Genomic DNA, 16,774 nt, shown 5'->3' with positions numbered 1-16,774 from the left:
CACACTGTCATGCTCAGCTTCTTTATGTGGTTCCGGCACTTTAACCTACTGAGCCATCTCCCTATCCCATAATATGCTGTTTTACTGTGAACTTGCTTTTTTTTTTTTTTTTTTTTAAATAAGTAAAAGGCATACATTTTAAACTAATGATAAATGAGCCGGGCTGAGGCTTGGTGATAAAACCCATGCTTATCATACATAAGGCCCTATGTGTGACTCCCAACACATGCATGCATGCACGCATGCACGCATACACATATACAAGTGCACATACACAGGTTAAACATATAGAAAACAATACTTGGCAAGAGAAGGGGTAAAGTTGTAATACAATAAACAAACCAGTAATATAGCCATCTATTACCAAGCATTTTGCTGTGTACATATAACAGTATCTATGGATAAAATTCCTTCCTGAGGAAGACACAAACAATGTCCACCCCTCCTAAGGTCCCAATGATAAACTAAGGTATAATTCTAAAGTTCACACTGGGAAACCAGTGAGTTTATTAGGCTTGCTTACAGAGTAATGGGTGAGGATTGCTGTGGAACAATCCTTTCTACACTATGAATATATATTACTCTCACTAGCTAATAAAATGTTGATTGGCTGGTAGCTGGGTAGTTAGGTGAGAAAGTCAAACAATGTTGGGAAGGAGAAGGGTGGGGTCAGGAGTCACCAGCCAGATGCAGAGGAAGCAAGATGAGAATGTTGTACTGAGAAAAGGTACCAAGCCACGTGGCTAAACATAGATAAGAATTATGGGTTAATTTAAGTGTAGGAGTTAGTTAGTAATTAGCCTGAGCTATCGGCTGAGCATTTATAATTAACATAAACCTCTGTGTGGTAATTTGGGAAGCAGCTGGTGGGTATTTGGGAGTTGTTAGCAGGACAGAAACTTCCATGAACAGAGGAAAGGAGTGTGGGTAGCCTTAAGGCAGTCAGGCTGGAAGGTTTGCAACCAGTGTGGATGGTAGCTCCCACACGGCTGTGTAGACAATGACTTCCTGCCTAGTCCTTCCCAGCCTGCATACCTGGAAGCTCCCCACTGAGGCCATGTACAACTAGTACAGAGTTGATATAACAGCCAGAGTGGCACGGCTGGGCACTCATGTGACTAGGTCCCTCCTTCTGAGGGAACATCAGTGGTCACCAAGCAGACAGTGAAGATGGTGACCATTTGTCCAGGAGAACAGTCCTGTAGGACAGTGTCATACTTGCACACGACAGACAGGCTAGTGGCTTTGTCACCACAAACTTGTACTACCTTGTACTACAATGTCATTAGGCCATAGAGGTTTTTCCGCTACGCTGTAGTGTCCAGAGGCCTCTGTCATATATGTATCCATCAGTGACCAGGATGTTAGCTGTGGTGTGATGCTAGACATGGCTGAGTCAAACTGTTCTTTTCAGGAAGCTGAAAAAGGAAAAAGTGCCACCTTTCGGGAGCCTGCCAAGTCTACCTGTGGCTTGAAGCAACCGACCCACAGAAGCCTTCAAGGGGATCTGGAGGTCCTCCAATGTTCGTGTGATGGAGAAGGCCACGCACCACATAGCCTGGACATATTGGCCATGCACACTGCTTCAAGGCACAGCCTGGGACAGCCTCTGGGACAGCTGTCCTCTTGGATTAAGCAGAGCAACTGATTGTTCAGACTAGGACCCTACAGGATGGTCACCCAGGCAACTGATCGGGGCCAACATCCACAAGAAACGGGCAAGATTACAATAGGCGAGGTCTTTCTAGACCAAATAACTTGTTAAAGCTCAAAGTAGCATGGCACCAATATTCTTTTATTTTAAAAGCCAATTGTGTTATTGAAGAAAAGGCTGTGTTCTCTCTCCCATGTTTGGCATTGGCTGATAACAGACTTCTCATACCAGGAAGAGGAAGGGGAGTCGGCCCACTCTTGTGAGGAGGTCCTCATGGATAGTTGGATAGCTCGTCCCGATCTCTCAGACCAACCATTGGCAAACCCTGACTTGGTCCTCTACACAGACAAAGTTCTTGTAAAAGAGGGACTCCAATATGCAGAATATGCAATAGTTGTTGACTTGGAGGTGCCTGAATCAGGACCAACACCTAGAAACTAAAGGACTCAGTAAGCAGAGCCAATAGCTCTCATGCAGGCTCTAGATTGGTCCCAGAGAAACAGAGTTAATATTTACACAGACTCCAGATACGCCTTCCTTGTCCTCCACGCCCACGACACTATTTGGAAGCAAAGAGGCCTCCCAAGTGCAGCTGGGACCTGACCCCTGTAAAATATTGCCAAGAAATTGTCGGGCTTCTGCATGCGGTCCTTTTACCACCCAAATGGCTGTGATGCACTGCCCAGAGCACCAGGGAGGGGATGGTCCCACACCAGACGGAAATAGACGGCTGATTCTGGTACCAGGAGAGCTGCATTAGACACCTAGAAAGCCCCATCCTTCAGGAAGGGTTCCTGCTGCTTCTCGAGAGACCCGAATATCCTTCATAGGAAGTGTCTGTCCCTCAGAGGAAATTGCCTTTGCTTGTGTGACAGGGCAGCATCCAGACCCCAGGGGATGGGGGTGGTTAACATCCAAAGGACCAACTGCTCTTGCCAGTGGCCTACAAAGGAACGTTGTGGAGTCCCTACATCAGGTCTATCACCCAACAGGAAAACACACTCATTTTGAGAGTGGGGAAAATGTTTCTAGGACGAGGCTTAAGTGAGACAATCCATCAGGCAGTATAAGATGTGAAATGTGTCAAAAAAGTAATCCCTTGAGCAGATGCCTACAGACTCAGGTACCCAGAGACAGAGCATCTTCCCTGAGAAAAAACTGACAAGCAGACTCTCTCTGTGCCTGGGGGGGCCTAACTCCAAACATCTCCCAGCCTTGGTAGACACTTTCACAGGGAGGAGATTTTCCCATGTAAAAGAGAAAAGGCCACTGAGGTAATTACAATGTTATTTTCTGGAATAACTCCCAGGCTTGGCCAACCTAAGAGCCTTCAGTGGCCTGCCTTTAAGACAGAAGTAACTGGAGGTTTAACCGAAGCCTTGGTAATTCAATGCAACCTACATTGTGAGTGGCAACCCCTAAGGCTGCCCATCCCCCACCCCATCCTCCCACCCTCATCCACCCACTCCTCCCCACCCCAACCCCCCCCCCCCACCCTGCACACAGATAGGTGTCTCTCTTGGAATACTTACTGAGCCAACAGGCAAGAATCGGGGAACCTTAGATCGAAAACAAGAAGTAATGGAGCCTACTGAGGGTGCTTTTAAGTTATATTCACCTGGTCCAGGGCCTTCATGCTGAAAAATATTTTTAAAAGGAGTGGGGGGGGGGGAGACAGAGAGAGAGAGAGAGATCATTTTCACTAACATTTGGTGTATTTTAAGGCATTATTTGCCTTCTACAAATAAACACATGATCAATGATGTGATAGAAAGTTCCCAGACTGGGGCTTGCAGGATCGTGCTGCAGAATAATTCTCTTGTATACTGTAAAGATTTGTCACTCGAATTGGTTTAATAAAATGCTGATTGACCAGTAGCTGGGCAAAAAGTATAGGTGGGGCAACCAAACTAAGGATGATGGGAAGGAGAAGGGTGGAGTCAGAAGAAACACCAGCCAGCCACCAAGCAAGCAGGACATGTAGAAAATGAGGTAATAATTCATGAGCAACGTGGCAAAGAATAAATAGAAATATGGGTTAATTTAAGTTGTAAGAGTTAGCCAGTAACAAGCCTGAGCTATTGGCCAATCATTTATAAATAATATTAAGTCTCTGTGTGGTAATTTGGAAGAAGCTGCCTGGACAGGGAGTGGGTGGTCAGGGTAGAAAAATTCTAGCTACAGGATCTTATATGAGTGTGACCTAAATTCATAAGAAGCTGGAGTAGCACCAGGCGGTGGTGGCACATGCCTTTAATCCCAGCACTCATGAGGCAGAGCCAGGTGGATCTCTGTGAGTTTAAAGTTAGCCTGGGCTACAGAGTGAGTTCCAAGAAAGGTGCCAAAGCTACATAGAGAAACCCTGTCTCGAAAAACCAAAAAAAAAAAAAAAAAAAAAGAACTCAGAATAGTAAGCATGCTATATCTGTCTTACCTACCCCAGGTATAATAACCATGAGAGGAGGGAGAGAGACTGAGTGACCTGAGAGTGTGTCTGAGTTAGGGTTTCTATTGCTTTGATGAAACACTTTGACCTAAAGCCAGTTGGGGAGGAAAGGGTTTATTTGGCTTACATTTCTATATCATTGTTCATTATTGAAGGAAGTCAGGACAGGAACTCACACCGCGCAGGAGCCTGGAGGCAGGAGCTGATGCAGAGGCCATGGAGAGGTGCTGCTTACTGGCTTGATCACCATGGCCTTACTCAGTCTGCTTTCCTATAGAACCCAGGATCACCAGCCCAGGGGTGGCACCACGGTCTGGGCCCTCCCCCACCAATCACTAATTAAGAAAATGCCCTACAGCCAGATCTTAGGGAGACATTTTCTCAATCAAGGCTCCCTCCTTTCAGATGACTCTAGCCTTTGTCAAGTTGACATAAACTAGGCATGCAGGGTGTTTCTCCATGTCCCTGCTGGGATCTCCAGTGCCTGCAGGCTCCTGTCCCACACTCAGTTCCCCTTGCATGCACACACCTCCAGCCAGTCTGCCCTGCTTGTCTGACTGTGAGCTGTAAATTGCAAATCAGCTGTTGGCTTTAGAAAGCATACTGACTTTCCTATGAAGGCATATATCTGTGACTGAGTCTAAAAAAGTAGTCCCGGCAATTCACCGGTGCAAGCAAAATGCTATTGGGTAAACACAAATGGCAAGTTCAAAAACAGCAAACACTCAGCAGGGAAATTAACAGAGAACAATTCACAAAGGAGGAAATGCAAATGTTCAATGAGAGAACTCATTCATAACCGGATAACAGTAAAGGTAACAGTAGTATTCTTCCCAAATGGAAAAGAGGACAGTTGGTGGTTGTCTTAGCTAGGGTTTCTATTGCTGTGAAGAGACACCATGACCACGGCAACTCTTATAAAGGAAAACATTTAATCGGGGTGGCTTGCTTACAGTTTCAGAGGTTCAGTCCATTATCATCATGGCGGCATGTAGGCAGATGTGGTGCTGAAGCTGAGAGTCCTTACATCTGGACTCAGAGGCAACAGGAAATCAACTGATTGTCACATTGAGTGAAGCTTGAGACAAGAGACCTCAAAGCCCGCCCCCATCATGACACACTTCTTCCAGCAAGACCACACCCACTCCAACAAGGCCACACCTCCTCACAACGCCACTCCCTTTGAGGGCCATTTTCTTTCAAACCACCACAGTGGTGTTCAAGGACAGAGCACTTACTTAGCTTGTGTTCTAGAAAAAGAACTGAAAAAGGAGAGGGGATGGGTGTAGAGAAGCCAAGAGGAGAGGAGGAAAATGACCTGAGGGTTAGCAAGCATGGGACTCCTCGGGGATGGTGGCAGAAGAATAATTTGATCAAAGTCTCTGCAGTGGGCTGGTAGGATCTGCTTTAAAATGCACACATTGGTTCAGAGGTGGGGAGAGAGGCAAAGGGGAAGCTGGGGTGGGAGAGCAAGAACCTCTCTCCCACTTTCAAATAGTGCTTGTGGCTTCAAGGGTGGAGCAGGATAAAAACCAGAAATGATTCTGGCAGAATGTCTTGGCTCTGCTCCTAAAACAAATGAAGGAATGTGTTGGAGATGGAAGAGAAAGTGGGGAAATGTCCAGAATCGCTGTTGAGCGGGTAGAGGAGGGCTCTCTGTAATATTCAGCCTCACATGTCCAGGTATGGATACTGTTTTGGTTTGGTTTTTTTGTGGTGTGGGGATCAAACCCAGGGCCTCGTGACACTAGGTAAGCATCCTGGCACAGCCCTGCATCCCAAACCATAGGCTGTGTGTTCCCAGTATGAAGTTAAAAACAGTATCAAGGGGCTGGAGGGATAGCTCGGTGGTTAAGAGTACATACTGCAAAGAGATGAGGCAGGAGGAGGAGGAGAAAGAGGAGGAGGAAGGAGAGGAAGAAGAAGAGGAGGAGGAGGAAGAGGAGGAGGTGGTGGAGGAAGAAGAAGAGGAAGAAGAATAAAATAACAGTAAGGAAGAAAGCACACTGCTCTTGCAGAAAACCCAGGTTGGGTTCCCAGCCTCAACATAGGGACTAAGAACTGCCTATAATTCCAGTTCCAGGGGATCTGACGTCCTCTTCTGGTCTCTCAGGGTACTTGCACTCACATGCACACACACACACACACACACACACACACACACACACACACACACAAACATTTAAAGGACGAAAACAAATCTTTTGGAAAATGTGTATTCTTTTAACCTAGCCTTTCCACATGTAGGCATTCATCCTAAGAAAGAAAGAAAGAACGTGAATTGGATAAATTTCTAGCCACAGATGTTCACAGTGACTTTGCTTCCAAAAGCAAAAAATTGAAACTACACTAAGTGACTAGTGATGTGTTCCTGGTTAAGTAATTTGACTCAGTGTTGTATGACTATAAAATGGCTTTTTGTTTGTTTTGTTTTTCAAGACAGGTTCTCCATATGTACACCATGCTTATTTCAAATTCACAGCCCTCTGCCGGCCTCTGAGTGAAGAGCATGGGCTACCATGTCCAGTGTGTAAGTTTTCAAGTCCCAGGAAGGAGTACACCATTCTTGGAATCACTGATATGACAGGCCAAAGTGTGGGGTGGGCCCAACTAGCTCCTATTCCATTCCCCAGCTCCAAGAGTCCAACTACTATATTATCTTCAGGTAGAGGGTACATTGGATATTAAACTGATGTGAACAGATGTTAGACTTGATCATAGCTAGAAGGTTTTTCGAGACAGGATTTCACTGTGTAGCCCTGGCTGTCCTGGAACTCACTCTGTAGGCCAGGCTGGCCTCGGACTCACAGAGATCTACCTGCCTCTGCCTCCTGAGTTCTGGGATTAAAGGCGTGCATCATCGCCACCTGGCAATGATCTATATTTTCTCATTTCTCTATAACGAACAAAAACTCTCAAAATATGAAAAAAACCATAGCTAGTATATAAGTAAGTGACCATGGAAATTGGATAAAGGAAAGAAGAGAAGAGAAGAGCTAAGTCAGCACGAGGTCAGAATACAGATAGGCCCGGTAGAGCCTGCTGTTCAGTAGGACTCTTGCAGGCAGGCCCTGGGGACTTGGCAGAACAGGTGCCTGGACCACAGATCCTCAAGGGATTTATGAGCCAGGCTCCCATGCCGCTGGCGGGCACAACAGCGGTACAATTAGGACTGCACTCTCAATCACTCTGCCCTGAGAGCAGTCTGTTGCTAATAGCCAGGGACAAGTCTGATCACCAAGGGACAGATGATGGAGGCACTCATTTTCATAAATCACAGCCGAGATGAAAACGCGAATGTCTCAAACTGATGCACGCAGGTGACAGAGGTCATCTTTAGGGAGGTCTCTACATGGTGTCAACTCTGCCTGAACCTGCATTGAGGGACCATGAACAAAGAAGTAAAAGTCGTGAGAATTTTGCAGAGACCATTTCTTCAGCCTTTTCTTTCCCCCCACCACTGTGACAATGGAAACTTTCAAGCCAGTTGAGTAGCCAGCCAAAGATGATGCTGAGTGTGGCATCCGGTCTGCACCTAGGGCCCTGCCTTTGGCATGAACTGAAATGCGGCATCCTGCCCACTTTTCCCTAAGTGATTTTCTTTTCCTGAGTTGCCAAGTCGGGAATCCCGTGGGAGTCTGAGTGTCAACCCCGATGAGAACTGATGTGTTCCTGTTGCCACCCGGCAGCTGCCCTGCATGGGCGGTCCTCTGAATCACAGGGACTAAGGCATGAAACGGAGAAATTACCGCCACATGTGACAGATGGAATCATCCAGTGGTAACATTAGGGGAGTGGATATGGTCCCCAAAGCATATTCCAAAGCCACAGGAATGCATGCCAGGGAAAGCTGTAACTGTGCCAGGTGAGATTGGTCCTGCAACAGCCAGAAAGCAGTTCCAGTGGAGTCCTCCATCCAACTCCCTCCCACAAGGACAGCAAAGTGCACAGGAGGCTGGAGATGCCATTTCTCAACCGAGTTCAAAGAGGAGGCTTTGAAAGCGACCATTTGCATTGTGCCCGCCCTTCTGAAGTTGAGATTTCTGACGCCTCCCACACTGAGGACCGCCAGATCACCGCATCATAGAAGGCGGCCTGGAGCTTTGGCTTCCCTGGTGTGTGATGTGGTCAGGAAGGAGGGATGGGGCTCGGTAGAAGCCATCAGCCCCTCTCAAACAGTCAAGAGAAGTGGTCCCTAAGCCTTGCCTTCCTTTGGGCCGTGCTTTGGTATCTCTGAGTTTCCCAGAATTGACCACTGCAGAGATGTCTTTCTTAAGGTTACTACTGCTGTGATGGAACACATCCATGTCACAGTTCACCATGAAAGGAAGTCAAGACAGGAACTCAAACAGGGCAGGAACCTGGAGGCAGGAGCTGATGCCGAGGCCATGGGGGAGTGCTGCTTACTGTCTTGCTCCCCATGGCTTGTTCAGCCTGCTTTCTTACAGAACCCAGGACCACCAGGCCAGGGATGGCACCACCCACCATGGGCTGGGCCATAAGGAAATAACTTATACCTGGATCTTAGGGGGGCATTTTCTCAGTTGAGGCTCCCTCCTTTCAGATGACTCTACCTTGTGTCAGGCTGATATAAAACTAGCCAGCACAACAGGCCATTGACACTTAGCCCCAGGAGAGAACAGAATTGCAGCCTGGCTTTAAGCCCAGAACTTGGGGCCAGCAGAAACCAATGGAAACTTTTCATGATGCACATCTCTTTGCTTGCAGTGGGGAGGCTTCCAGCCCACCCTCCTGATGATAACGGTACCCACCTTTCCCCTTTGGTTTCTAATGAGGGTAACTTTTATCAGCTGGAGCTGTGGGAGTTGTACAGATGAATGAAGTATGATCTGGACTGAGCTCAGAGGAGCTGCGGGGGGCAGCTAGGAACCAGACCCTGGCATCCCTGGGTTGTGCTATCAAGTTAGAGCATGACACCAAAGGCAGGAGCTATCATCTTCCTGCAAAAGACTCAGAACTCAGGAGCTTTGTGGAATTTTCTGGAGCGCTAAGACCCTGAAGCTTGACTTGTTGATTCTGGCTCGGAATGGCCAATGACATGATAGAAATCAGAGGCCATTAGTAACCCCTAACCTCCCTGAGCCCATTGTTCCTCTGGGCTAAGAGGATGGGACAGCTGCATCTGCCTGCAGCGGCTTCTCAGGGACAATAATAAGAGCAGCGGTGTCCAGCACCTGCAGCCTGTGTGGCAGCAGGTCATGTCCCAGCTTACACAGCCGGTGAATGGCACATACTACACCTCAAACAGTTTTAAGTTCTATGAATTCATATTCCAGGACCTCAGAATACGACTTGACTTGGATATAGGGTCTAATTCATTGAGTTCACATCCTAATGGTGAACGCATGTCCAGTGTGGCTGGTGTCCCTTTGTTAAAAATGGGACATTTGAACACACACACATATATACACACTCACACATGCACGCACACACACACACACACACACACACACACACACAGAGAGAGAGAGAGAGAGAGAGAGAGAGAGAGAGAGAGAGAGAGAGAGAGAGAGAGATTTATAAAATAAGGAATGTCAAAATGTTCCAGCAAGCCCCACAGCTAGGAGAAGACAGAGCAAAGGTCTTCACCACACTCAGAAGAAAACAGCCGAGGGACAGTTTGACCTGGGACTTCTCAAATCTGTTGCTCTGGGCATAACACTTAGTTGGTCATACTTTGTTGCTTTACAGCAGCCAAGAAAACACATACCTAAGTGTTTCTCTAGTTACATCATTGAACCAATGTACCATGTTCCAAGCCATCGGCTAGAATCTGAGAAAGTAGCTAAAAATCACTGTCTCCCAGTATCTGGTCTCCTATTAGGGGGCACTAGAACAATTTTGGGTTGAGCATATAAAATTTAATCTCCTGACCTCTCGGGATTCGACCACATGAGTACATCAGGCTGAGGAGCAGGAAGTGGTAGAGATGTACAGTTTCAGGGGCCCTCCTTTAGCGGGGAACAGACGTGCTTTTCCCTACCCTCTTTCCCTGCTGACCCCACATCCTCTGCTGACCCCACATCCTCTGCTGACTATGAAAACAGAAGGTAATCTCAGCGGAGCAGCACAGGGGGCAGCCTGGTTTGAACTGGCCTTCTTAATCATACTGCAACTTAAAACCGCTGTTCCAGCCAGGCGGTGGTGGCACATGCCCTTAGTCCCAGCACTCGGGAGGCAGAGACAGGTGAACCTCCCTGAGTTCAAGGCCAGCCTGGTCTACAGAGTGAGGTCCAGGACAGCTAGGGCTACACAGAGAAACCCTGTCTTAAAAACAAACAAAAAAATTACTGCTCTTCTTATTAGGAGAACTGAGCCCTAGTAGGCAAGAAAGACATACATTTCTTATTTCCATAGCTTATATTTTAGTGGGAAACATCTATCTCACCAGAAAAAAATATAAAATATTATATATAGTATATATGTCACACAAAGGGATGGATGTGATGTCAGAGGACACACTGATATGGTCTCAGGGTCCCCAAGAAGCCCCTTGGAGAGCTGTATCTGATCTGGGATGGACAGAAGGAAGAGGACGCGTTTGTGAGGCCAGACAGCTGGGTTGGCCCAGGAAGGTCAAGGCAGGCCCAAAGGGACAAACAGAGACGGCATACTGTTCATTTCAAGTCTGTCGGGGTAATTGCCACATTTGAAAAGTAAATGAAAGCAGTACCTGTTCTGTGCTACTCTATTTCATGGGAAAGTCCAAAACCTAGAGGATTAGCAGGCCTAGGAGAGCTTACGCTGAGCACGTTAACAGAACTCTTCCATTTACTTTTCTGATTCATGTACTGACCCCAGTGGCTGGAACTGATGCATATATCAAATCCCGGCCAAATGAAGCTGAGTGGTTAAATCCCCACACACATTCACTATAGCCTGCTGTGTGCAAGGTATTACAGTGAGGGATTCTGGGAGATATCAGAAACATTAGCCTAGGAACATCGACGACAGGATGCTGCGCTCTCATTGCAAGGATGAGACTGATTCAGTCAAAGTAATAGAGTAAGAACTAAAGAGCCAGGCAAAGCCAGCTGTGGTGGAAATGGAGTACACGGGCTGAAGAGCCGGCTCAGCCGTGAGGCCGCTTGCCACACAATCATGAGGAATCGAGTTCAGCTTCCCAAATCCCAAATAAGTGCTGGTGGGAGTGGCAGCCTGCCTGTCATTTCAGCTTCCAAGGGCAGAGATAGGGGATCCCCAAAAGATGCTGGCTAGTGAGACTAGCCACACTGGAGAGCTCTGAGAGACCCTGCCTCAATCGATATGATAGAAGACTGATCAAGGGAGATGCTTGTCATCCATCTCAGACCTCCACACTACACACACACACACACACACACACACACACACACACACACACACACACACACACACACACAATGAAGGAGGGGAGACAAAAATTCAAAAAGGAATTGGAGATACCATCATGAGACATTTGTAGGGAGAGGCCATGGAGGTGGGGTGGGGCACACAGCAAGCTCAATGCGACAGGGGTCTGGGGTTACAACCTGAAGAAAGCAGACTATAGATAGACAGGGAGATAAGAACACAGGAGGAGAGAGAGAGCTACGCATCAATCAAGCAGAGTCTAGTGTTTGAGGCTGGACCGGGGCACACCCATGCTAAAATGCAAGAAGGGAATTTGAATCATTTTCTTCTACCCAGTGCATCTGTCTCCACAGGCCGCACATGCACAGAGTCAGCAAATGGAGGGTCAGAAAAGTTGTTTCAAATGTGTCTGCACTGAGCACACAGACTTTTGTCCTTGTGCCCTAAGCAGCACAGGGTCACTGTTCTGCTAGCATTGCCATTGTCACAAGGAATCTGGAGATGATTCTCAGGATACATACGGGAGAGGGTTTGCAAGGGAGGTGCAGACACCGTGTTATTTTATACCAGGGGTTTAGGCATCCATGGAGTTTCATGTCTGAGGTGCTCCGGGAACTAATGCTCCATGGAGAGCAAGAAATAACTGTGTTATATTATACAATTTGATATTTTATTTAAAAATTTAAGATACATGAGATTATATAAATACAGAAGGAAAATAAACTATGTAACAAATTACTTTTGTTTTGTCTTTTGAGACAGGGTTTCTCTGGGTAGCCTTGGCTGTCCTGGAAATTGCTCTGTAGACCAGGCTGGCCTCGAACTCAGAGATCCACCTGCCTCTGCCTCCTGAGTGCTGGGATTAAGGATTTGAGACACTGCTGGCAGGCTACAAAACTTCTAATATAAGATAAATAGTTAAATCTTCCTCTTAGTAATTATTTGGCTTTGCTAAACCCACTTTTGCGACGTTGTCTTTTTACAGAAAGTGTACACACTGCACATCTCGGGTGAGAACTCTCTTTGCCACGACACAGAAGGTGCACATCAATAGACACTTGCATGTGCTCCTGTCGGGGGAGAGAGTGAGAGAGCAGACAGTCAACTTCCTCCGTCACAGCTCTGCTGCCCTTTGTGTGCGTATGAGCACTGAGAAGGGTGTTTACAATGGGTAGCTGGTGTAAATGCTCAATGTCACCATGTATTGCCAGTCTCTGCCCATCGGTCACTGTGAAGTCTTCTCCTCTGCAGGCAGGTGGGCTTTCTCTCCGGCCTGTTCAGCAGACCCTGTTGCCCATCATCACAGGTGCCCAGGAGAGCTGCCCCATCCCTGCTGGCAGAGACTCCTCACATATCTGCTCCCATCTGACCCTCACAGCAGCCTGCAGCAGGCGGTACAGTTCCCTCCGCTGACCACGTGAGAAGAGACGCTCTGAAAGGCTAGAGCCAGTGACTGAGCACCCAGGCATAGGAGCACAGCACTTAGAGCTCAGCCTTTCCTCTTTGAGATAAAAAGAGCTCAAGCAGCTGGGCGGCGGCGGTGGCAGCGGTGGCGCAAGTCTTTAATCCCAGTGCTCAGGAGGCAGAGGCAAGCGGATCTCTGAGTACAAGGCCAGCCGAGTCTACAGAGGGAATTCCAAGACAGCCAGGGCTACACAGAGAAATTCTGTGTCAAAACAAAACATAGATAGATAGATAGATGGATGGATGGATGGATGGATGGATGGATGGATGGATAAATGAATGAATGAATAATAAATAAACAGATAATAATAAATAAATAATAAATAACTAAATAAATAAATAAATAAGAGCTCAAGTCAAGCATGGTACTGAGCGCCGTAACCCCAGCATGCAGGAAGCGAAGACAGGCTTTGCCAAGAGTCTGAGACCAGTTTGGGCTATGTGATGAGTATTAGGTCTGCTAGAGTGACATAGAAAAAGAAAAATCATTTCTAAAAGCACACAGACTGTCCTAGTTAGCATTAACTATCAACTTGGCCCAGCCAAGAGTCTCGGTTGAGTAGCTGTCTTTATCCGGGTAGTCTGTAGACCTGTCAACGAAGGACTGTCTTGTCTTCATTGATACAGGCCAGCCCGGGCCACTGTCTGAGAGTGAGCCAGCCAGTGTACCTCCATAACCTGGAAGTCTCAAACCAATAACTCCTTCCTCACCAAGTTGTTTGGTCTGAGCGTCTTATCACAGCAGAAAGGAAATGAATACATCAAGTCCCTGTCTTTCCCTGGGCACTTTCAGATGTGGTGGGGAGCAGGGAGGGGAGATACTGGGATTCTATAGCTTCTGATGGACAAGCTCAGTGGAGGAGATGTGCCTGCTGGAGGTGGGGCTGAAGTAAACATGCCAGGGGCCAAACACATTTTCTAAAATTAGAATCTGACCACAGCTGGATCTACCTGGGTGATACAGCTTTCTAAACAAGACAGGAAGTAAGGAGGCCTGAGCTTCCGGTTAGGCAGGTAAACTAGGCTATGCCAAGGGATCGCAAACCTGGGCAGCCTTAGCAGAGACTGAGTTCTAGGCCAGCCTGGGATCCGTGATGATACGGATAAAACAAGCAGGAGCTACAGGGTCTGCAGGAGAATGACCGCCTTGGTTTGTTTTCTCTGGCTATAACTAAAAAGCACAAACAGCGTAATTTGAAAAAAAACGGTTTATCTAGCACAGCACTTCCTTGTTTCTAGGGGAACGAGGCAGCCGGAGGGACCTCACTGGTAACTGGGATCTGAATTGGTACTTCTGGCCTGGAACTTGTGCTCCTGGGGTTGGCAGAAACCATCTCCCCCAGCTGATGCCGTTATCACGGACAAGCCTAACTTCACAGGCTCCGCAGCAGCAGCAGTGGCACTGGAAGGCCACACGCATCTCTCCATGCTGCTGAACTGACTAGAAAACAACTTCATACAAGTCAAATGGAAGGGAGCCAGAGGCCTCCTAAGGGACAAGAATCTGGAAAAGCCCCTTCCTAGTGTCCATGCTTCTGGCACATGTAGATTCTTTTCTCCAGGAGCACAGAAGCCATCTGTTTTGTTTCAGAGGTGTGGGGGGAGGGCCAGCCTCCCTGGCCCATCCTAAACACATTCCCATGTCTTGGGCAGGATTAGACCTCCCTCTCCACCATCAACTTACAGATGGACAACTGGGGCAGTCTGGTAGAGAGTCCTCTGTTCCTTGGTCATGGTAACTGGCCCAAGGGCAGTCACATGCCCTAATCTGGCCAATCAGAAGCACCTGCCGTTTCACACCCCCTGGTTGAGGAGGCAAGATGTGGATGTGGGTCTCCTGTGGCTGTCTTAGCTCAAGAAGGAAAGAAGTCTGAAGGATGGGATGGAGCTATAGCCACACCCAGGCACTGTTCTGGGTACCCGCACCAAGAAATGCCACCGTGGAGTGCCCCTTTTAAGTTTATGTTGGGATCTCGTCACCACTGTGAGATATTATCTATGGTATTTGGGGCCTTTAGGGGTTTATTAAGGTTTAAATAAGGCCATAAGCATTGAGTCCTCACCCAATGTGACTGCCATTTCCTAAGGGAAAGAGGCCCCTTAGCAAGGATGTTCTCACCGGGTGATGGCCTGGGCTACCTAATGACACCAGAGACCAGCAAGAAGTGTCTGCCAGATATGCCCTCCTGACCTTGAACCTCCCAGCCTGAAGAACCGTGATGGGAAGAGGGGACAACACCAATAGCTTCCCAAGTGAAACCTGGCATGCTGGCTAGTTTTCTGTCAACTTGACACAAGCTAAAGTCACTGAGGAGGGAGCCTCAGTGAAGTTGGTACCAGGATGCTGCTGTGATAGACCCGACCGTGTTTGGAAGAGGATGTGGAAGGACTTTGGAACTCTGAGCTAGAAGAGCCACTGAGTGCTGAGAGCCTGGTGGGCTGTTCTGTCGGAGCTTTGAGGACAAGAATGCTCTCAGCAGAGCAGACTGTGGAGGCCTGGCTTGCGAAACTTCAGCAGGAAGCAAGGACTCTACCAGGCCATGTGTATGAAGAATCTGCGGTGTCTGGTCAGCTGGAGCTGAAGAACCGGCTGTGATTAACAAGAGACCAGAACCAATCAAGTAAAACCTTTGTTTTTCTACCAGGCCATGTGTATGAAGAGTCTGGTGTCTGGTCAGCTGGAGCTGGAGAGCCAACTGTGATTAACAAGAGACCAGAACCAATCAAGTATATCCTTTGTTTTCCTGGGACAATTGATGCGGGTCGGCTGGAGCTGAGAAATTAGTGTCCATTAAGAAGAAATCAGCATCACTGGGGTGAAATCTTCTGGGAAGTTATTTCCTGAAAGTCAGCACACAGAAGCTGTGTGCCAGAGGTGGCCAAGGTTGGACCTGGCACTGGCAGCTGAACTTGGTAGTGTAAGAGTCACCCAGGTGGTACTGGTTCTGAAGGCATGAAGGGGTCATGGAGAGCAGCTGAGGCTTGGCCCTGGGAGAGGCCGGGAGAGGCCATTGGTGAAGGTGCAGCCTCAGTGGCAGTTGAGGGCCCAGGATTAAAGGGATCATGTAGAGAAGTTGAGGCTTGGCACCATGAAGAGAGCCTATGAGAAGCTATTGATGAAAGTACAGCCCAGCTGCAACATAGACCCAGCATTTTGGAGATGCAGGACCATGCAATGACCACTAAGAACAGCAGCAGCCATGGAGGGGGGCCAGCTGGAGCCTAAAAGACAAGCTGTGTGTGCTGCAGAGGGCTGGGCCAGAGAAGTGACCCAAACCCTTTGGAGGAGGCTAGAAGATCGTGAGTGAACCCCAGATAATTGGACAGGGAGTTATTTACACTGTTGGGGGTTTGGCTTTTCTTTGTTCAGATTGTCATTGTGCCCTGGATCTTCCCTCTTGAAGAAAGTATTTAACTTAATTTTTGGTTTTCACAAGATCCCACAGCTGAAAGGCTTCTAACTTTTAAAACAGATTTTGGACTTTTAAAGAGATTGGGTATTTTTAAAAGACTGAACTTTTAATGTGTTTCAATTTGTAAAGACTTTGGACTTTAAAGTTATTCATGTCTTTTAATGTGAGATCTTGGGGGATAAATGAGAAGGGAAAAGTTGTGGCCTAATGGTGATGTGTTTGTGTGTCAACCTGACAAGGGGTCAATTGTGCAACATAGTTCTATATAAACCTGACCCGAGCTAAAGAAGGGAGCCTCAATTAAAACAGTGCCTCCACAACAAAAATGCCTCTAACCTGTAAAGCCCCACTTGCCCAAGGACAGATAAGTTCCTGGAATGTGGGGAGGGGCGAGGAGGAGGGGTGTGAGTGGTGGGGTGCTGTTCATGTAAGATAACAAGCTGA

At 47.6% G+C, this 16,774-nt stretch overlaps 1 protein-coding gene and 1 non-coding gene across 2 annotated transcripts in view; both read right to left on the bottom strand.

The window, feature by feature from the left end:
• Positions 1–1,118: 1,118 nt before the first annotated feature.
• The window catches only part of Stpg4 (sperm-tail PG-rich repeat containing 4), a 50,191-nt gene continuing 34,535 nt past the window's right edge, over positions 1,119–16,774 (bottom strand). The window contains exons 5-6 of the mRNA XM_036170503.1: positions 3,187–3,291; positions 1,119–1,274 (exon numbers count right to left, since the gene is read on the bottom strand). Of these exons, the coding sequence (XP_036026396.1) occupies positions 1,119–1,274; positions 3,187–3,291 (261 nt within the window). The remainder of the gene's footprint in view (positions 1,275–3,186; positions 3,292–16,774) is intronic.
• Positions 6,651–6,832, bottom strand: LOC118572056. The gene has a single exon (XR_004943433.1). It is a non-coding gene; the product is annotated as a U2 spliceosomal RNA (small nuclear RNA).

This window comes from Onychomys torridus, chromosome 21 (assembly GCF_903995425.1).
Source record: "Onychomys torridus chromosome 21, mOncTor1.1, whole genome shotgun sequence".
Classification (NCBI taxonomy): Eukaryota; Metazoa; Chordata; class Mammalia; order Rodentia; family Cricetidae; genus Onychomys; species Onychomys torridus.
The sequence above is the reverse complement of the archived record's forward strand: the minus strand, read 5'-3'. Positions and strand labels throughout refer to the sequence as shown.